At 42.1% G+C, this 22385-nt stretch overlaps 1 protein-coding gene across 1 annotated transcript; it reads right to left on the bottom strand.

The window, feature by feature from the left end:
• Positions 1-20950: 20950 nt before the first annotated feature.
• BHLHA9 (basic helix-loop-helix family member a9) lies at positions 20951-21721 on the bottom strand. The gene has a single exon (XM_044284523.1). It carries the CDS (start codon positions 21719-21721, stop codon positions 20951-20953), a length of 771 nt encoding a protein of 256 aa, XP_044140458.1.
• Between the last annotated feature and the right edge of the window lie 664 nt (positions 21722-22385).

Here is a 22385-nt window from a genome sequence, read left to right as displayed (position 1 = left end):
CACTGTCAGGACACAGGACAACGTGGCACCCAGAGAATACCAGGGAAGGGTGAGTAATACCAGTGCACTGGAGTGAGATACATCTAATTTATTACGAGACACACTTCTTAATAAATTGGATGCCTCTCTGGCCTTCCGTATGCCTGAAACTCAAATATACTCGAGTAAGGGTACTTTCACACTAGCAGCAGGACGGATCCGACAGGCTGTTTACCCTGTCGGATCCATCCTGCCTCTATTTTTCCGTGCCGCCGGACTGCCGCTCTGTCCCCATTGACTTGCTAAGCCCCATCCCTTTCCCAAACCACTTTACAAAAGTGTCAAAAATCACAAAAAGTCACAAATTATGGGGCAAATATGGCATGCATCATAATTTTTTACTTTTTAAACCTTCAGTAGATTTCTCCCTCTGTGTATAAAATCAGAGACACAAAAGGGATGACAGAACCATTTCTGACAGCAGCAACAAGCCGATGGAGAAGTACTGTATTAGTACCACTTATTAATTAATGAAGCTGGATTTGTCCTCTGATGTCAGCCACTGTTATGCTTGTGAATTGCTGTATTAGCGGCGAGGTCAGCAATGCTTTATGTGCTAGCTGCAAGACACTTTTACAGAATATTCTCAAATATAACCAAAATGCACATGAAGGACACAGCCAAATCTTCTCTTTAAATGGCTATGCTTCAAAATTAACCTCTTTATAACTGACCTTGTAATCTTTACATTTTATATTAAATGGAAATCTTTGCATGACTCCAGGGGTGGACTGGCCATAGCCCTTCTCATGGCCACTAGCCAGGTACATAAAGATCTGATGTTTTCAGCATTAATTAATATAGGAGCATCAGGCACTTATGCACAGGTGCCCTCCTGAATTTAACTGTTTTGCCATCCTTATGCTTTATGATACAGATAAATACTGTGGTGGCAGCATTTTGTGCTGCCCTGTGGTATTTAGTTCTTCTGGGGCAGTACTACGGTATTGCTGGACCTGCCTACTTTTGTTGTCGCTGCCTACATGTTGGCCCATTTCAGATCACCACATGTATCAGATCACTCAATGGGGGCCCAGATATGTTCTCCCACAAGTCTTATACACTGTTTCCCTATTAATGATATAGATATAATGATCTTCCACTGCGCTGTACAATAGTAATAATCATCTATATCAATCCTTGTCATCAGTGAGTCTCAGACTCTCACACACACAAATCCTCGGGTCAATTCCCTAGAAATCAAACAAGCTATTAGCACAGAGAGAACATGAAGGCATTGTGCAGTTTTTTCTTTGGCTGGAATTAAATTCAGGGTTTCCAGTAATGCAAACTACAGTGTTAGGTTACAGTACTGTTCTGACAATGCAGCAGCACACTTACACGCCCCGCAGTAAAACAGCTGGATAAATACTAAATTGACCATAGCCAGGGTACGACAAGCACACTGAGCTCAAGGAGGTATGTGTCATTACATCTAAATCCAAGTTGTCTTTTGCTTCAGTGTACACGTCAGTACCCTGATTCCCAGTGTCAACCTTTGAATGTCAGCAAACATTGCAACTGAGAATGTTTTTTGTTTTGTTAGGATAGTAAAAATAGCTATAGGCTGAGTGGATCTACCATGACATGCCACTCCAAAATGTAAAAAACAAGAGAGCCTCCATAGGTGACTGCCTGGAGAAGGGATTAGTCTTATCCTAAAATATGTTGCATATGTCTGTACTTTTTTATCACATAACATACATTACTGTTGGTAAATTTGGGACCATTAGACTCTACCCCAGGAATACCCCTGAACTAGGGGGGACATTTAAAGGTGGGGCTTACAGAAGCCTTGTCCATCTTTAGTCTAGGAAAGCACAAGTTTGCAGGCGCTGTCTCTGAAAATAAGGGTAGGGTGCAAATTTGGGACTATTGTTTCCATGTTTGTCTTTTCTCAGTAACGCAGTATGGCCTTTCACATAACTTTCTCTATAAGTAAAAAAAAACACCCTGAAGAAAATGCTAGTGGGCAATCTAATTTTTTGTCAAAAAAAACCATAAAGGGGCTATTTATTACCAAGTGCATTTTCTTTGCTGCATTTTTTGTGCCATTTTTTTCAAACAGTGGGGGACATTTACCAACCTATTTACACAACTATTGTGGTGTTAAAAAGTCACAAATAATGGTGCACGCCATATTTCTGCTATCATTTGCAACTTTTTGAACTTTTCTAAAGTGGCAAGAAAGGGGGCTCCACCCTGCTGCTTTTTTGAAAAGAAGTAAGCAAGACAAAAACATCACCTAATTAACAAAAATGGCAATAGCAAAAAACTATGGTTCATATTTCCCATAAACTTTCAGCTAACAACTGGAGCTGGCATTTTTACTACAAAAAAAAAAAACACATCATAACACGTACGGGCTAAATTTGACAAGGAAATATAGCCAGACCAGATATCCATCGGTAGACAGCTGTTTCGGGGTGCTTGCCCCTCATCAGTATGGAGTTGGATTCTTGCTGGCTCTGTGTGATGCCTTGGAAGTGGCTTAAGCAGGGTGCTGAATTTCCTTAAAGAGACCAGTCCTGGAGACTTATAGGCAATGTTCCATGGGAAACAAATATGCAAAAAGGTGTCTTCCAAGAAAGAAAACCATCTTACCAGCAACACCTATTGGGAGTCGAAAAGAGTAGGAGTCCTGTGACAGAGCCTTGAGAGTCACCGATAGAGAGAGGGCAAGGTGAGGAGAGGGTGTGAGTGGGTGACACTGAATGTTTGATTGGTGAGGTATGATGAGATACAGGAGAGGGCCAAATCTCTGATGCCTAGAAATGAGAGTTTATAGCAGGTCAATTGTGTGGAGACAGAGGAAACATCTAGAACGAGGTACAGAGAGTAATGATGCTTGGCTTTGGCAGTTATTAAATCATTATTGATTTCAGTGGAGTGGTGGGATGTGAAGCTAGATTGTAGCTGATCAAAAAGTTGGATGAGAGGTGGGAGGATAGTTCTTAGTTTTGATGCAAACAGAAGTAATGAGATGGTTTGATAGCTAGACAAAGAGGGCAGATCTAGAGATGGCTTCTTGAGGTGTACTGTAAGTGAAGATTAAGTTACCAAGTATTACGGTATATTTTACACTGTAGCAAAGCTGTGAGAAGGTTATACAGGGTTTGGTAAACATCATGAAGAATCCAAAAAGGTATCAGATAAGAAATTATCATTATGAATATTGTTAAAATAAATCATGTGAAATGAATATTAGCTTTTGAAAATTCAGAACATTTTTAAGAACAAAATGCCATGAATGAAAAAAATAACAGCAAAAGCTAATTGTTAAAACAAGCCACCCAATGCCGATTACTCTGCCATCTAGTGGACCAATCTGATATTTATCAAACATTGCAACTTTCATTGCCCCTATGGCCTTAGGAACCATACACAATTTTGGGATTTTTCATTGCAGCGTTCCAGAACTAATAACGTCTACACATACCATTTTGGGGAACCTATATGGTAGTGTTTAAATTATATTAACTTAATGTTAGGTCAACAGCCAAAAATCACATAATTACAGCACATAATGTTTTTTTTATGTTTCCTTTTTACGTTATTCAACACCACTGTCATGCCCTGTCTTTTACAGGTGACAGTACTGGGAGCCTTTATCTTGTCCCAGGCTGTCTGTTAGTGACATCAGTCCGGCTATTATGTCAGAAGGGCTGGCAACCACTGCTACAAGGTGTCCTCATCTTGTAAAGTACCACGGACAGGCTTCATCACAGCTCTTGATAATCCTAGCTGCAGGAAACCGAGTTTTCTTCTGTCCCAAAAGTTGCAGTGGGAGTGAAGTTGTGTATGCAGCAGGTGGCTACATAATCGCCTGAGGCCCTTGACGTGCTATTACATTAGGGTTGTAAGAAGGGATAAGGGTGGTTTAATATATGATGTTTTGGGGGGAAAAGCCAGAAATTTTGTGGCTGTTTTCCATGCAGTTTTTGAGCCAAGTCCAGAAGACGATTTAAAAGGAATGGGAGATATAAAGGAAGAACCTTCGCCCAAAAAAATGCAGAGGATTAAAAAAAACTGTTGTAAAAAGCTGGATTTAAACACAGTTTTTGAGTGTTGCATCTTTGGTGCGTTTTTTGCAGTAAAAATGCCAGCTAGATGTTAGCTGAAGGTCTATGGGAAATACGAAATGCAGGGCGATGGATTGTCAAATGGTTCTGACAAGAAGCCAGATGTATAGACTGTCACGTTTGGTCTGGAGTATAAAGCAAGAAGTGCTGAAAAGAAATTACCCTGGAAGCCACATTTCTGTAGTGTAGCTTTCAAAAATTCCCAATTAATTCTGTCAAACGCCTTCTCTGCGTCCAAAGATAGGAGCAGAGAACGCGATTTGCGTTCATCGATAATATCTAGGAGCTCAATAAATCTTGTAACGTCTGATGTCTGTCTGTTTTTGACAAATCCTACTTGGTCGTTATTTACTAAGTCTGGAAGGATATTTATTCGTCGATTAGATAATAATTTGGCAAAGATCTTTAGGTCCGAGTTTAGGAGGGATATGGGGTGAAAATTGGCCGGGGTGACGGGTTTTACCCAATTTAGGTAGTGTCACTATCATGGCCGATAACATTTATTTGGGTATGGGGTGTCCTGTCAGGAAATGTTGAAAACATTCTCTCATGGTGAGAATGCTTTGTAATATTCATTAGTCAATCCATCAGGGTCTGGGGATTTATTTAGTTTAAGGGAGGCCATAACTTCCAATATTTCTTCGGTTTTTATATCCTGGTTTAAGGTTAGAAGTTGGGTGTATGTCAGTTTAGGAAGTGATATATTGCTTAAGAAAGCATCAATTGTTTCGGGGGTGGGTTGCAGGGTCGTGTGGTCTTTATTCAGGTTATATAATGTGGAGTAATGAGTTGCGAATTCGTTCGCTATATCTTGCGGGTTTATGATTTTTTGTTGGTTTGCATTGTAAAGAAAAGGGATTCTAGATTTGGCCAATTTATCTTCAATCCTATTTGCTAGAGATTTATTAGCTTTGTTTTCGCAGTGGTAGTACATTTATTTGGATTTGCGGAGATAAAAATTTAAATCTAGATTGCATTAGAACATATAATTCATGTCCGAGTTCTTTCAGTTGGAGGGATAGGGTTGCCTTAGGGTCTTTTTTATTTTCGTTTTCTAATTGTATGATTTTATTGGTGAGTAGTTCTGTTTTTTAATGCGTTTTTTCTTTTCAAGGGCGGAATATTTCAAAGAGAGACCTCTCATTACTGCCTTATGTGCACACCATAAGGTTGCCAAGGAAATATCTGATGTTTAATTTTTTTTTTAAATATTCCTCTAAAGATTCATTAAATATCTTTGAGTATTCTGGGTTGTTGAGAATGGAGTTATTTAGTCTCCAAGGTGCAAAGTGTGATTTGGAAATTGTGTTTTGATAGTAGTAGATGTTGGAGCGACGGAGCGTGATCCGACCAGGATATAGTTCCTATATTTGCAACGGTAATATTTTGGAGGAGTATTTTATCTACCAGTATCATGTCTATGCGAGAATATGTGGAATGGAGAAAAAGGTAAAGTCTTTTCCAGATGTGTGTAGGAAACGCCAGGGATCAAATAATCCTTCCTTGTGTAGAAGGTCTATAAAAGAAAGGTCTTTGTCTCCAGTGTCTGGAGGAGATTTATCCGATGTAGGATCTATAACTTTATTGTAATTACTGCATAACACTAATATGCCACGTTTTAGGGGACTTAAGATAGTGAGAAATTTGTTAAGAAACCGGGTTTGAGATTTATTAGGAGCATATATAGAGGCAATAGTGTAGATTTGGTTATCGATTGAGCAGATTATAATGATATATCTGCCATGAGTGTCCGCATGAGAAGAGATAAGGTTAAATGAGATTGTGTCTTTAACCGCTATCATGACACCAGCTTTCTTTTGGCTAGGATGTGAGTGGAAAATATGGGGGAATATTTTATGAATTGTAAAGTTGTCTTTAGCTAGTAGATGTGTTTCTTGAATGCAGACAATGTCGCATTGCAGTTTACCTACTTCTTTCCATAAACTGGATCTTTTAAAGGGGGAATTTAGCCCTTTGACATTTAGGGAGGATATTTTGAGCGTCATGTTGAAAATATATTTGTGTGCTTTTATAGATCTAAATGAGTGTAAGGTATAAACCAAATTGATGATAACCGATTGGATTCAAGAGTGTCATAATGTGTCGTGCCCTCAATTGGTACAATAGACATAATGCCCTCATAACATATAAAACCAATAACAATTAAACTAAGAATTGCAGGGTATCTAAGGATTCCCAAATAGTCGCCAATCCCCCCTCACATTTGCCATGTTTAGGGCTGGAGAGGTTGTGCAGAGTCATGGCAACTAGTTGTGAACAGAGTTTAAACAATTATAGTATCAGAACGATACTAAAGTAATTTACGAACGGTTCGGCTAAACAGGTTCGGTTGGCTCCGGCAAGCCAAAAGTCATATAGTCTAAAACAGATGTTTTCCTTATTTTGGAAGAAAATTATAAGTCAGCTGTGGAGGGAGAAATATATAAATGGGAGAAAAAAAATAACAGAACCCGGAAGAAACGCAGGGCTGAGAGACCCTGATTTGGGGTAGAGGAGGAGGTACTTCAAGGAAAATCAAAAGTTCCACCTTTATCTTTTCACTACAGTCCATTCCTGCATCAGGGTTGGAGGTTTCTGCTTTTCTGGAGATCTGTCTCCCTCTTGTGGTAGATGAGGAAACCATTTCTTCAGCAGTTCTGCAGCTTGTGCGGGAGATAATAGCACATGGTTGGAATCATTTTTGCTGACTATCAATTTGACTGGAAAACCCCACCAATATGGGATTTTATTTTCTCTGAGTATGGCTGTGTATTTAGCAAATTCTCTTCTTCTCGCTAGGGTTGCAGGAGACAGGTCAGCATAGAGTGAGATTTGTTTAAACCTCTCAGGCATATCTTTGTTTACATCCTGCTTCCCTTAGCAAGTTATTTTTGAAGTGAAAAAAATGCAGTCTCACCAGAACGTCTCTCGGTATATTTGGAGGCATTGATCTTGGTTTAGGAACCCGGTGGGCTCTGTTGATGAGGAGATCCCTTTCCGGGGTGCCTGGGAGGATTGCAGTGAATACGTCTATCAAGAAATCTTGAAGCAGATCATTTGTGACAGTTTCAGGAATGTTTCTAAGTCTAATATTGTTCCTTCTGGAACGGTCTTCCAAGTCTGCTAGTTTTAATTTGATGGCAGCTACATCATCTTGTGTCCACCATAGAGTTGTGAGCTTCTTTAAACTTTTCCATCTTTTCTTCTAAGTGGGCAGTGCGATCTCCAATCGCTTTAATATCAGACCTAATGGTGTTTATGGCTGATTGTACAGGGTGGGCCATTTATATGGATACACCTTAATAAAATGGGAATGGTTGGTGATATTAACTTCCTGTTTGTGGAACATTAGTATATGTGAGGGGGGAAACTTTTCAAGATGGGTGGTGACCATGGCGGCCATTTTGAAGTCTACCATTTTGAATCCAACTTTTGTTTTTTCAATAGGAAGAGGGTAATGTGACACATCAAACTTATTGGGAATTTCACAAGAAAAACAATGGTGTGCTTAGTTGTAATGTAACTTTATTCTTTCATGAGTTATTTACAAGTTTCTGACCACTTATAAAATGTGTTCAATGTGCTGCCCATTGTGTTGGATTGTCAATGCAACCCTCTTCTCCCACTCTTCACACACTGATAGCAACACCGCAGGAGAAATGCTAGGACAGGCTTCCAGCATCCGTAGTTTCAGGTGCTGCACATCTCGTATCTTCACAGCATAGACAATTGCCTTCAGATGACCCCCAAAGATAAAATTCTAAGGGGGTCAGATCGGGAGACCGTGGGGGCCATTCAACTGGCCCACGATGACCAATTCACTTTCCAGGAAACTGTTCATCTAGGAATGCTCGGACCTGACACCCATAATGTGGTGGTGCACCATCTTGCTGGAAAAACTCAGGGAACGTGCCAGCTTCAGTCCATAAAGAGGGAAACACATCATCATGTAGCAATTACGCATATCCAGTGGCCTTAAGGTTTCCATTGATAAAGAATGGCCCCACTATCTTTGTACCCCATATACCACACCATACCATCAATTTTTTTTCGTTCCAACAGTCTTGGAGGGATCTATCCAATGTGGGTTAGTGTCAGACCAATAGCAGTGGTTTTGTTTGTTAACTTCACCATTCACATAAAAGTTTGCCACATCACTGAACAAAATTTTCTGCGTAAACTGAGGGTCCTGTTCCAATTTTTGTTTTGCCCATTCTGCAAATTCAGTGCGCCGATCTGGGTCATCCTCATTGAGATGCTGCAGTAGCTGCTGTTTGTAAGGGTGCCATTTGTGAGTAGCTAATATCTGCCGAAGGGATGTTCGACTAATGCCACTCTCCAGTGACATGCGGCGAGTGCTACGCTGTGGGCTCTTGCTGAATGAAGCTAGGACAGCTACTGATGTTTCTTTATTAGTGACAGATTTTATGCGTCCACATTTTGGCAAATCCAACACTGAACCATTTTCACGAAACTTAGCAAGCAGTTTGCTAACTGTAGCATGGGAGATGGGTGGTCTCGTAGGCTGTCTGGCATTCAAATCTGCTGCAATGACCCGGTTACTGCGTTCACCAGACATCAACACAATTTCTATCCGCTCCGCACGTGTTAACCTCGGCGACATGTCAATGGCTGTAAACAAAGAAAAACTTGTAAATAACTCATGAAGAATAAAGTTACAATAAAACCAAGCACACCATTGTTTTTCTTGTAAAATTCCCAATAAGTTTGATGTGTCACATGACCCTCTTCCTATTGAAAAAACAAAAGTTGGATTTAAAATGGCCGACTTCAAAATTGCCGCCATGGTCACCACCCATCTTGAAAAGTTCCCCCCTCACATATACTAATGTGCCACAAACAGGAAGTTAATATCACCAACCATTCCCATTTTATTAAGGTGTATCCATATAAATGGCCCACCCTGTATATCTAAATGTATGGAGCTTTTGAGGTCTGCCATGAGCTCCTGCATAACAGATACAGTAATAATGTCTTGCCTTACAGGCCTGACATTGCTGTCTGGATTGGTCTCAGGTGAGGAATTTGAGGGAGACCCCCATAAGGAGAGTTAAGTTTACTTGCCGGGGGAGAGTTGTCTGAGGCTCCTGTAGTTATGTGCTGTCTGATGGCGCGCTTTGGCTGGGAGCTAGGAGAGTCTACAGCTTCTTCATGTGGGGAGCGGGCGCCATCTTGGATTTGCGTCGAGGAGAAAAAGGAGGTGAGTTTCATTGGGGGACCGGCGGTCCTTGTCATTATGGAGTCTCCTGGAGAGGTAGTTAGACTATTTGGAAGCGTTTGGGCTGCCTGTGAGGAGAGGGATTCGCTTTCAGAGCGGTAATGTAGCTGTAGCTGCCGGAGCACGAGCGGGACACGTCCTTTTAGCTCTGCATCAGGCCACGCCCCTACATCAGATTCATCAACAGTGTGTGTGTCCAGGTAATAAATCTCTTGCACAATGCCTTGGGTTAGAGACCAGGAAAACATACCACTGAATCCAGTCAAATAAATAGCTAGCCATCCAATCTAACATGCTAGATCCAAACCTGCTTTTGGACTGCAACTCTCTGCTTTGGCAACAAGGGGGCAGGGGACCTGCTTGCACCAATAGGACAGATGGAACCCCATGATTCTTTGAGATTGATAAACAGCTTCCAATGTTTGAACACTGTTTTTGTGTGGATTAAATTAAATGTTCTGGACTGAAGTTTTGCTGTTTGGCCACAAGAGGCCACTGTTTCTTTAACACAGCTGATAGACTGCAGATATTTCAATATTCAAAGGAGGTGGAGTTTGAGAACTCGCTAGAAGAAGCTGCAGCCATTTTAGGAGAGAGCTGAGGAGCTGTGTTTGAGCAGAGAAGCTAATGGATCCAGGAGAAAGAGGGCCCCCTCAGTGACCACAGCTGCAGCTGAGTGAAGCTGATAGTTGTACAAGACCCAGGTCCTGTCCAGGGAAAGAAGAATTGTTTCCAGGAAGGCTTACAAGAGCTAAGGAACAAGCGACATACCCTGTGGGACCACATGTTTGCTGGAGAGACTTGTTGTTCGGTTCAGAGAGATCAGTTGATAAAGACCAGACCCGGGTCGGTAAGATCATGCGCGCATATCACTGCATTTTTGGCGCCTAGAGACAGACCAGACCTGTAATTAGCTAGTTAGGGTCTGCTTTGTGTCAGGTCTAAAGCGTTGCTACTGACACTACAAGGAATCCATTACTAAAAGGGACATTGCACATTTGGGAGCTGATAAACACCCCCACGAACTCTATCCAGTTCAGCGTTGTGCTCAGGAGTAATAATTAGGCATGTGCTACCGGACTAGTTATGGGAGGTGGAATATTATAAAGCACGGTAAGATTGTGAACTGTTGTGTTGTACCGCAGGCCAGCCCGTACTTAGCACCCAACCAATTGTTCATGTTTTTTCAGGCTAATAATACGTACGGCGAGGCAGTTTTAGTTGTGCCCGCCAGTAGGTAAATTACTGCAAAATTTCCGCTGGCATCCATCAGGGGGCGCCGTGCTGTGCAACACAGGGGTCTCAGCCTTTGGGCTGGATGTATGTAAACTTATTTTATGTTCACAGCATTTGTGGTTTATTATCACGTGTAAGGCTACTTTCACACCTGCGTTAGGTGCGGATCCGTCTGGTATCTGCACAGACGGATCCGCACCTCTAATGCAAATGCTTGTATCCGTTTGCATTACCAAATTTTTTGTTTGTTTTTTTGTTAATGATAATGCAAACGGATCCGTTTTGACTTACTGAAAGTCAATGAGAGGCGGATCCGTTTTCAATTGCACCATATTGTGTCAAAACTGATCCGTCCCCATTGACTTACATTGTAAGTCAGGACTGATCTGTTTGGCTCCGCATCGTCAGGCGGACATCAAAACGCTGCAAGCAGCGTTTTGGTGTCCGCCTCCAGAGCGGAATGGAGGCTGAACGGAGGCAAACTGATGCATTCTGAACGGATCGTTATCCATTCAGAATGCATTGGGGCTGAACTGATCCGTTTTGGGCCGCTTGTGAGAGCCCTGAAACGGATCTCACAAGCGGACCCAGAAACGCCAGTGTGAAAGTAGCCTTAGTAAAATTCTGATTTTTGCAAAAGCTGGTGTCAGAGTTGCTTTTCTCGTTTGTGACTTTGCTATATCCTGGGGAGCCTACCCCGGTACACAGCTTACAATTCAACCCCTTTAGAGTATGATCACATGGCCAGGTTTCTGCATGCAGTTTTGTAAGCCAAAATCGGGAGTGGATCATAACATGAGATAAAGTATAAATGAGAGAGATACAACTTATCCTCTTTTTTTAATCCACTCCTGGTTTTGGCATCCAAAACCGCATGCAGAAACCTGACCGCATGGCTGTACCCTTAATGAAGGGAACATGTATCATAGTCTAAATTATGTCATCAACTCAACTTCCTTTTCCCCCCCCCCCCCAGAATACTCTTCAGCAGTTTTGCAGCTTTTCATCGTGTAGATTTTCAATGACTCAGCAGCAAAAAGAGAAAGATACATATCCTGCAAATTTGTTGTAAAGTGCATTTTTCCCTGTGATTGAACATATGCTTTATATTTTTGACATTTGCACTGACAAAAAATATGTAGTGCATGGTTAAAGTGAAGGAGAGAATAAAGATAAATGCAATTTTGTAATAAAAAACCTGCGTCAGGTAACTACCCAGCAATGACAGCACGCTTCCAAAGTAATGCTTCTATTCACTGGTAAGAGAAATGAGCTGTCATGGTCCTGATAGACTATCTGATATTGACTTTCAGCTTTACTCTTGTGTCTTATAAATTTAGGAAATCTTAAAGGGGTGTTCAATGAACAAAAAGTAAAATTAAGTAGCGGCAGGAGGTGCGAAAAGAAATGCCCCAGACCACAGGATATATAGCCCTGGTATCAGTGGCGTGCCCAGGGTGTTTGGCATCCGGGGCGGGTCATTTCTCTGGCACCCCCCCAATAATTGACCACATACCTCTTACATCCAGAGACATCTCCTGTCATGTAGACCTTCTCTTTCCTCTTCTCCTCCGTTAGACCACCATGAGAAATTCTTTCAGCCGCATCTTGTCTCTACAGAGTTTGTAATACAGACACGCTAGATTTCTCAATTTTTCCATCAACCTCTTCATCCTGGTGTCCCCACAGTGTCATCCTGCTGCCACCCCAAATACCTGTGCCCGTTGTGCCCCCCAATGCCCCAGGTACTATACTGCTGAAAAAATAGTGACCCTAATAGACAGAATTGGAGTCCTTTATCAAACTGGTGTAAAGTAGAACTGGATTTCCAAAAGAGCTGTCAAATATGAAAGGTGGAATCTGATTGGCTTACTTTACACCAGTTTGATAAATGACCCCAAATGTTCATATAATGTCTACAGCAGCTATAATGTCCCCTAGAGTGCTCCCAGTAATAATAATAGCACCCTATATTGTGCTCCAGGTAATAATCCCTCTATAGTGTCCCCAGAAATAATAGACTGGCCTCTACAGTGCCTCTCCAATAGAAAGGCCCCCATGCTGCCCCCCACACAGTAGTGTCCCCCACACTGCCCCCCACACAGTAGTGTCCCCCACACAGTAATTTCCCCCACACTGCCCCCACACAGTAGTGTCCCCCACGCTGCCCCCCACACAGTAGTGTCCCCCACGCTGCCCCCCACACAGTAGTGTCCCCCACGCTGCCCCCCCACACAGTAGTGTCCCCCACGCTGCCCCCCACACAGTAATTTCCCCCACGCTGCCCCCACACAGTAATTTCCCCCACGCTGCCCCCCACACAGTAATTTCCCCCACACTGCCCCCACACAGTTATTTCCCCCACACTGCTCCACACAATAGTCCCCCCACACAGTAGTGTCCCCCACACTGCACCCATACAGTAGTGTCCCCCACACAGTTATTTCCCCCACACTGCCCCACACAATAGTCCCCCCACACAGTAGTGTCCCCCACACTGCACCCATACAGTAGTGTCCCCCACACAGTAATTTCCCCCACACTGCCCCCACACAGTAATTTCCCCCACACTGCCCCCACACAGTAGTGTCCCCACACTGCCCCCCACATTTCCATCGGATTATCTCCTATTATTTTGTCAGAATCATATTTTGGCTGACAATTTACAACATTTATAACATTCTGCCTCCATTTTTCTTATCCATCAACTAACGGCCTCAATGATTTAAAAATAAAAAATAAATCATGACATATCCTGTAATAAATGATCATGATGTAACTAATGAGGGGTGCGGCAAACATTAAATAAAAAACACAGTGCAATAGCACTATGCAAACACAAATAATGTACAATAATGCCAGATATTCTAGTGCTAATGCTACGCTTATTTTGCAAATTTGAGACTCTTGGCAAATACATTTTGTACAAAATAGTTTGGGCCCGTCTGCTGGCGTCAAGGCGATCTCTGTAAGATGGGAAGCTAACACTAAATACTACCTGTTATCTGCCACATAAAAATTCAGGGAGTGCAGGTTCCACATGCATGCTGGGTCCACTCTGACATTTACCATTTTTGTGCCATAATGGCCCCCATTAAATCCAGGGAATGCAGGTACCAACATGCATGCTGAGCCCACTCTATACCTCTCTAATGAGGGGTGCGGCAAACATTGGCATCAGTTTGATACTCATGCAAAAATGATACTGCTAAGACCTGCTGGTGGATGCAACGTGAGCTCTAATGTGTCTTTCTTTAAACAGGATCTGCCGCTGAGTTAAATACATTCATGGTTAGAGCTTTAAGGTAAACTGCTTATTGGGATTTAGAATGTCTATTTCATGTCTTATAGATCACACATTTCTGAAATAAACAATATTTTATGATTTGAGTGCTGTAGTGGGAGTCAGTGGACACATTCCAGCGCTGTGCTGCCTCTGGTCGGAGCTTGGCTTCATTCCTCTCATTCCATAGCTGCTCAGGATTAGTGTCTCCACTGTCGTCTAAAAAGGGAGGACCCAATGTATTTTTTTTCTTTGAGCCAATTATCAGCGGTTGGTTCTTTGAATGAGACACCCTTTGGCTAGACACTGACTAGTCAGAAAGTCATTTCTAGTAGTGAAAGGGTTGTCTGACAAATCTTATCTTCTTTACTGCCACACTGCCCTCCAGGTAAAGTAGGTTAGATGTGCTCACCTTCATATCCTAGCAATGACTTATCTCCACAAGGTGTGAGTCAGAGAGGTCATTCTTCATTGTTTGTGATGAACGTATGAAGACTGGTGACTAATGATTTACACCAGTAGCTGACCATTCCTGTCTCAGGACTTCGACTTCTTTAGCTAGATAACATTTTGGGACATTTCTTCTGTTCGTACCACCGCCATTTACTAAAGAAGATCGTGATATTTGGGACAGATTTTGTACATATTGGGGTTCTTAACTGAGCTACTTTTTTGTGCCGTTTTCCGTCTTGTTTGACACCTTTTTCTCATCGTATCCTGATTCGGTGTTCTCCATAATGATGCTGCAACAGATTTACAGTATATACACTATAGTGTTCTTATTATACTGATAAATTAAAGATGGACTGTTTTATTGGGGCAACTGAATGTTGTATGTGTCCTATGTGACCAGGGGCAGACTGGGAACTTAAAGTGGCCCTGGAAAAACACCTAAAAGTGGCCCCATGTTGTAGGTGCGTCGTCCAAATTGGCAGAAGATGGGACAACAGAAGTAGTCGGGGCTAGCAATGATGTAGTGTAGAACAAAATACCACCCAAGCAAAACCACAGTGCAGCAAAACATACTGCCACGCGCGACAAAGTATGAAACTGTCTGATCATCCTGAGGACAGCAATACAATTCAATTCAGGGATGCACCTGCGGCCTCTGGTCAGATGTATAAGAGCCTGATGCTCCTACATGAATTAATGCTCAGAGCATCGGATCAGATTATATACCTTGCTGGCAGCCATGAGAAGTGCTTGGCACTATCATTTTAGCATTCATTACAGGGGTTGTCCCATAACAACTATCCACAGAATACGTATGTGATAAGTCTTTGATTGCTGGTAGTTCAACCACTGGGACCCAACTGACTGCAAGAACTGGGGTCCTGAGACTCCTGTTTGAACGGAGCGATGATCACAAATGCACTGCTTCTCTATTCATTCTGTATGGGACTGCCGAAAATAGCCAAATACAGTGTTGGGCTGTCTCCAGTCCAGCAGTCTCATAAAGAAGGAGAGGTAGTGTCCATGTGTGACCGCTGCTTTATTCATAGTTACATAGTACAGTTGAAAAAAGACATCAAGGGATGGGAGAGGATGTGAATTAAGGGAAAGGGAGTGAGAACACAGAATTCTACACAGTTTTATAAGCATTAAACGGGTTGTCTCACTTCAGTAAATGGCATATACCATGTAGAGGAAGTTAATACAAGGCAGTTACCAATGTATTGTGATTGTCTATATTGCCTCCTTTGCTGGCTGGATTCATTTTTTCATCACATTCTATGCTGCTCATATCCATGGTTATGACCACCCTGCAATCCAGCAGCGGTGGTCGTGCTTGCACACTATAGGAAAAGGTGCCGGCCTCACTGCCGGAGTACACATAGGCTGGTGCTTTGTCCTATAGTGTGCAAGCACGACCACTGCTGCTGGATGGAAAAATTAATCAAGACAGCAAAGGAGGCAATATGGACAATCACAATACATTAGTTAGTGTCTTGTATTAACTTTATCTACATGAAAAATGCCATTTGCTGAAGTGAGACAACCCCTTTTGTGTTATTTGATACTAAGAATTAAGCCTTTTCTGAAACCATCCAGTGTTCCTGCTGTCACCATGTCCTGAGGTGACTAGTTCATGGATTTACAGTTCTTACGGTGAAGAAGTCTTGTCGCCTCACAATAACTGTGATTGTCAAGGGTTACACTCTTTGACAACCCTTTAAACTCTGAAGCGTATGAGAACTTTAGATGAATTTTACAAAAATTTTTGAACAAAATTATGTTCATATTTGGAGATACAATATAAAATATTATATATATATATATATATACAGTACAGACCAAAAGTTTGGACACAACTTCTCATTCAAAGAGTTTTCTTTATTTTCATGACTATGAAAATTGTAGATTCACACTGAAGGCATCAAAACTCTGAATTAACACATGTGGAATTATTTACATAACAAAAAAGTATGAAACAACTGAAAATATGTCATATTCTAGGTTCTTCAAAGTAGCCACCTTTTGCTTTGATTACTGCTTTGCACACTCTTGGCATTCTCTTGATGAGCTTCAAGAGGTAGTCACCTGAAATGGTCTTCCAACAGTCTTGAAGGAGTTCCCAGAGATGCTTAGCACTTGTTGGCCCTTTTACCTTCACTCTGCGGTCCAGCTCACCCCAAACCATCTCGATTGGGTTCAGGTACGGTGACTGTGGAGGCCAGGTCATCTGGCGCAGCACCCCATCACTCTCCTTTATGGTCAAATAGCCCTTACACAGCCTGGGGGTGTGTTTGGGGTCATTGTCCTGTTGAAAAATAAATGATGGTCCAACTAAATGCACACTGGATGGAATAGCATACCGCTGCAAGATGCTGTGGTAGCCATGCTGGTTCAGTATGCCTTCAATTTTGAATAAATCCCCAACAGTGTCACCAGCAAAGCACCCCCACACCATCACACCTCCTCCTCCATGCTTCACGGTGGGAACCAGGCATGTAGAGTCCATCCGTTCACCTTTTCTGCGTCGCACAAAGACACGGTGGTTGGAACCAAAGATCTCAAATCTGGACTCATCAGACCAAAGCACAGATTTCCACTGGTCTAATGTCCATTCCTTGTGTTCTTTAGCCCAAACAAGTCTCTTCTGCTTGTTGCCTGTCCTTAGAAGTGGTTTCCTAGCAGATATTCTACCATGAAGGCCTGATTCACACAGTCTCCTCTTAACAGTTGTTCTAGAGATGTCTGCTGCTAGAACTCTGTGTGGCATTGACCTGGTCTCTAATCTGAGCTGCTGTTAACCTGCGATTTCTGAGGCTGGTGACTTGGATGAACTTATCCTCTGCAGCAGAGGTGACTCTTGGTCTTCCTTTCCTGGGGCGGTCCGCATGTGAGCCAGTTTCTTTGTAGCGCTTGATGGTTTTTGTGACTGCACTTGGGGATACTTTCAAAGTTTTCCCAATTTTTCGGACTGACTGACCTTCATTTCTTAAAGTAATGATGGCCACTAGTTTTTCTTTACTTAGCTGCTTTTTTCTTGCCATGATACAAATTCTAATAGTCTATTCAGTAGGACTATCAGCTGTGTATCCACCTGACTTCTCCACAACGCAACTGATGGTCCCAACCCCATTTATAAGGCAAGAAATCCCACTTATTAAACCTGACAGGGCACACCTGTGAAGTGAAAACCATTTTAGGTGACTACCTCTTGAAGCTCATCAAGAGAATGCCAAGAGTGTGCAAAGCAGTAATCAAAGCAAAAGGTGGCTACTTTGAAGAATCTAGAATATGACATATTTTCAGTTGTTTCACACTTTTTTGTTATGTATATAATTCCACATGTGTTAATTCATAGTTTTGATGCCTTCAGTGTGAATCTACAATTTTCATAGTCATGAAAATAAAGAAAACTCTTTGAATGAGAAGGTGTGTCCAAACTTTTGGTCTGTACTGTATATATATATATATATATATATATATATATTCTAGCTGAAGGACCCGGCTTCACATGGGTATATTTAATCTATTTCATTTAATGTTTGTGTGTGTCATTAAAAGATATCAACACTATCCACTATAACAGTGACATCTACAGCACCACGCCCCCAAAACAGTGACCCCCCCCCCAGAGTGCCCCGTCCCTTAAAATTGGACCTCCACAGCAGCCCACCCCTTAACTTTGACCTTTACAGCAGCCTTCCCCTTTAACAGTGACTTTCACAGCATACCACCCCCTTGACAGTGACCTCCACAGGGGCCCACCCCCTTAACAGTGGCCTTTACTTGATCGGGCGCATGTCCTTTTGAACAGCTCACTCTAAGACAGCAGCACTGTACTGTCTGAGTGTGAGCTGCAGGGAGAAAGTCACCCTCCCTCCCACCTCTGCAGCTGACAGAAGTTGATTTTTATCTTCATTTTTTCAATCACTGTCGGCTGAGGAGTGGAGGGGGCGTGGCCTAACCTGATTGGGGCGTGGCTTAACAGAACCTAAAAGTTGATTTTTAACTTCATTTTTTCAATCTCAGTCGACTAAGGAGTGGGAGGGGGCGTAGCCTAACCTGATCGGGGCGTGTCCTTTTGAACAGCTCACTCTAAGACAGCAGCACTGTTCTGTCTGAGTGTGAGCTGAAGGGAGAAAGTCACCCGCCCTCCCACCCCTGCAGCTGACAGAAGTTGATTTTTACCTTAATTTTTTCAATCCCCGTCGGCTCAGCAGTGGGAGGGGCATGGCCTAACCAGATCAGGGGCGTGGCATATCAGGGCTTGGAGGTGGGGTTTTAAATCTTTTGAGGGTGGACACATTGTGGCAGGGGGCGTCTGGGCTCCTTCCTGCAAGAGTGACGCCCCTCTGGGCACCTTACTCGCTCATTTGCATACCAAATAAATTGCATTTTCAGAGGATAAAAACATCTATTGCTGGAACAAAGGCACATCTTGAAATAAGGTATTAAGTGCTATTAGGCCATGGCTTTACTTCAATAGCAATTATCCTTGACAGATTTCCTTTAAAGCTCTCCTACAGCAGTGAAGAAAAATGGCTGGGTTGGGAGACTGGAGGACCTGCAAGCTTCTATTGGCTGATAAGGGTCATTTGACCAAGCTTCTATTGTCTAATGCATTTTTGGGGAATATCTCAGGAACGGTACGTCCTAGAGAGCTGAGACCTGGTCTAAAACCTTCCAGGAACACCTGATGTACCTGTGTGTCAAATTTCGTGAACACCCACATATACCCTAAAAAACAAAGTGTAAAGAATATAAAATCTTTATTTTAAAATATCAAAATAAATTCACATTAACTTTTAGTTTCCTGAAGTTGCACATGCTCTGTCGGTCCCTGCACAGATAACAGAACATATAGAACAGCAGCCGAGGACTGAGAATGTATTGCACATTGAACAGTTATTAAATGCAGAACAGAGACAGCACATAATATATTTGTGACTACCCATCATTGACAAGAGTTCATTACCCATATTGTACCATAGTACTGTATGTTTCAGAAGTTAAAAAGGCACAAAACATATATGTGATAGCAATGTAGCTCGAGTTCAGCTGGTCGGGTCATCTGGAACATCTGGCGGATCAATAAGTACTTAGCATTATACATTTTTTAACCAGAAATACATATAGCTGGGAGGTGAATATATCATATCATGCTTCAAGTGACTTATCAATCTAATGTGTTTTACAGATAGCCATGCTAGATGTATATTGGTCTCCCCGACAGTTTTCCCTCTCTCCCCCAATGGCAGATGTTGGGAGAGATAAGGATAGAGCTGTTCCACTTCAACATGCCTGGTCCTTCTGTTCTTAGGAAGATACGCTGTTGTAATAGGTGATTGAGGGATTGGGTGAGATAGCTGTGAGCTGAAGAAGCTGTTGGGCTGACTGGTAGCTTGTGTGCCTCAAGCCTAATGGTGGGTTTACATGGGGCGAGGAGCAGACGATTATTTGGAAGGAAGCTTTCCTTCCTGACAACTGGCTGCTGGTTCAGTGAAGGTGAAGCTCTGCATTTACATGCAGCGCTCACCTCCACGGTATCAGAACGAGTGATCATTCGTCCTTATACAGCTGCATTGTTTCTGCATTTGTGCTGTTTAGACTCACGATCTGCGGCCCAGAAACAATAATTTAGGTACCTGCACTAACATCAGTTTCACCCGATGAACAAGCCTTTCCATCTTTCATTGAGGTAATCTGCTGCACTTTTACACGGCCAGATTGTCGGGAACGAATGTTTGCAAGAACGTTTGTCCCCGATAATCTGCCCAACTATCGGGATGTGTAAGAGTTACTAAAATTTAAAGATCGCTCAATATATGAGATAATTTCTTTATTTATGAAAAGAAGAGCACACAGTACCATCCATACCGAGAACGACCTGATTTTCTAATACTGATAAAGTGAAGAGCTTAGGACTTTAAGTAATGTTTGTAGTTTATACGGTCCTGCAATTTGTAGTTTACACAAGACTTCAGGAAAACCTCAAGAACTTTTTAAAAGAGGTACCACAATTCAAGAATACTGTCCCAAAAATAAGCAAACTACTGTAGTTGAGGTGAATCGGTATGTAGTGTGTAAGTCCACCTTTGCTGAGATTTTCTGCCTTAGACTAACACATTTCTAAGAATTAATTTTCAGATACTAATACAGGCTGAGAACGTGGAACGCTTGTTTTCATATGTTGAGATCTAACAGGTGTGTCTAATATTTAGTTTCACATTTAAATTGCAATCTATATCCTGAGATTTGAACATTATACAACCCACAAAACAACAGTATCTTAGCAAAGTTGTCTTATCCTATAAGACTAAAGTGAAAATAGTCCATATTCTTAAAGACAAGTTTGTTTTCCATCAGAATTAAGAGATTCTTCATGACTTTTACTAGAATCACAAATTCCATTAGCAGCTCATTTGATCAAATACAACAAAAAAAGTCTACCAGTCCAAAAATCACATAAAATATACAGAATACAATATCTTACAAGTTCACGTTACCATTTTGCTTGAACACATATTATACGTCAGTCAATTTGGCAGAGGTCCTGGTGTTGGTGTAGAAAAGTTTTTGCATGGGTTTCTCAGGCTGTCCATATTGTAAAGCTTCAGCTTAGTGCGTGGAGAGAGAATGCTGAAAGCCTGATGATCCTTGTAAGTAACCAAACTGCCATGCAAATGGTCCGGGAGAATGCTCTGAAAGATTGTCCATCTGGTTAGGGAAGCAGGTGCCCCTTACTCCGATGCTGTAGCCACTATGTGAATAGTAAGAGTAAGGGGAGCTTGGCATTGAATTATCCTCTGCTGGGCTTCCATATTGGCACTGTAAATAAGTAGCCTCGGGTGAATGTCTAGTATAGTAAGGAGAGTGGCTTTGCTGAAGATGTGCAGTCTCCCCATAGCTGAACTCTGAGTGTACATCTTGGTGAGACTGAGGTGGCGTTATGTAGGCCTGAGGACTACCATGATTAATCTCTGGCTGGCTGTGCCTTTCATGTTGAAGATGGCATTCTGTGTGGTTGCAGGCCCCTTTTTGCTCTGAGCTTGAATGCAGGAACATGGACAGAGTAGATATCCGATTGATTGCTCTCTTCAAAGTTGATATCTTAGATAGTCTTTTCCCACTCAAGTCATGTTTAAGGGTCAGTCGTAACGCATTGAAGGCCTGATTGTAGTCCAGGATCCTCTTTCTTTCTCTGACATTGGCAGCTGTCCGCCTGGCCTTTGACCTCACTGGCCTGGTCCTCTTTTTTGGCTTGGTGTCATCTACTTCACTCTCGCTCTCTTGTATTTGCAATTTTTGTAGAGTCTGCTCATCTGTCTCATTTGTTCCATCTTCTATCTCTTGGTCATCATCAGAGAAGTCTGACTCAATGAGGCTCATTGCAGCTCTCCTCACTTTTCAAGCCCAGCCCTGAGATAAGATTTCTTTACCTTTTCTCTTGTCTTTGCTCTGCTTTTAAAGATCTTGTGATAACTTCAGTCCTTCCACTCCCTCTCTAAAGTCACTCCCTATAAGGGAGGCCTTTTAAAAAAAAAATGTAATGTGCCATCTTGTTTTATTATACCTCGTAAGGCTCTAACAGGTAACTAGCATCTTTGTTTTATTACCTGCCTACAGGTAGACAGGGCTGGGCTTGAGAGCTTTGTCAAAAAAAGATCATAGGAAACATGCAAATGCCTGTAGTAAGTACTCTGACATACTGATCTGCCAAATTACACAGCATACATAGTTCTCCTTCGACAACAAATTACAGGTCTTTCCTCTTAATCTATTCTGACTGATCACCTTCAAACTTGTAGTGCCAGAAGGAAGCAATAACACATGCATGTAATGCAATTCACACCTTTGTGGTAGAAAGAATATTTTCATGTAAACCGATCCAAAAATGTATTGCATACTATTCATAGATTATTTTATAGTCTTAACAGACATACTATGAATGAGCAAAAAAGATCACAGAATATTGCCTATGTCACTAGAGGCAGGCATGGGATTCAGCCGGTTCCCTGATCCGTGCTGCTTGCTAAATGCTGATCCTGTGCTC

Source organism: Bufo gargarizans, chromosome 3 (assembly GCF_014858855.1).
Source record: "Bufo gargarizans isolate SCDJY-AF-19 chromosome 3, ASM1485885v1, whole genome shotgun sequence".
Classification (NCBI taxonomy): domain Eukaryota; kingdom Metazoa; phylum Chordata; class Amphibia; order Anura; family Bufonidae; genus Bufo; species Bufo gargarizans.
The sequence above is the reverse complement of the archived record's forward strand: the minus strand, read 5'-3'. Positions and strand labels throughout refer to the sequence as shown.

Excerpts from the sequence above, each read along its gene's own strand:
- BHLHA9 (XM_044284523.1), bottom strand. The coding sequence starts at position 21,721 with ATGAGCCTCATTGAGTCAGACTTCTCTGATGATGACCAAGAGATAGAA.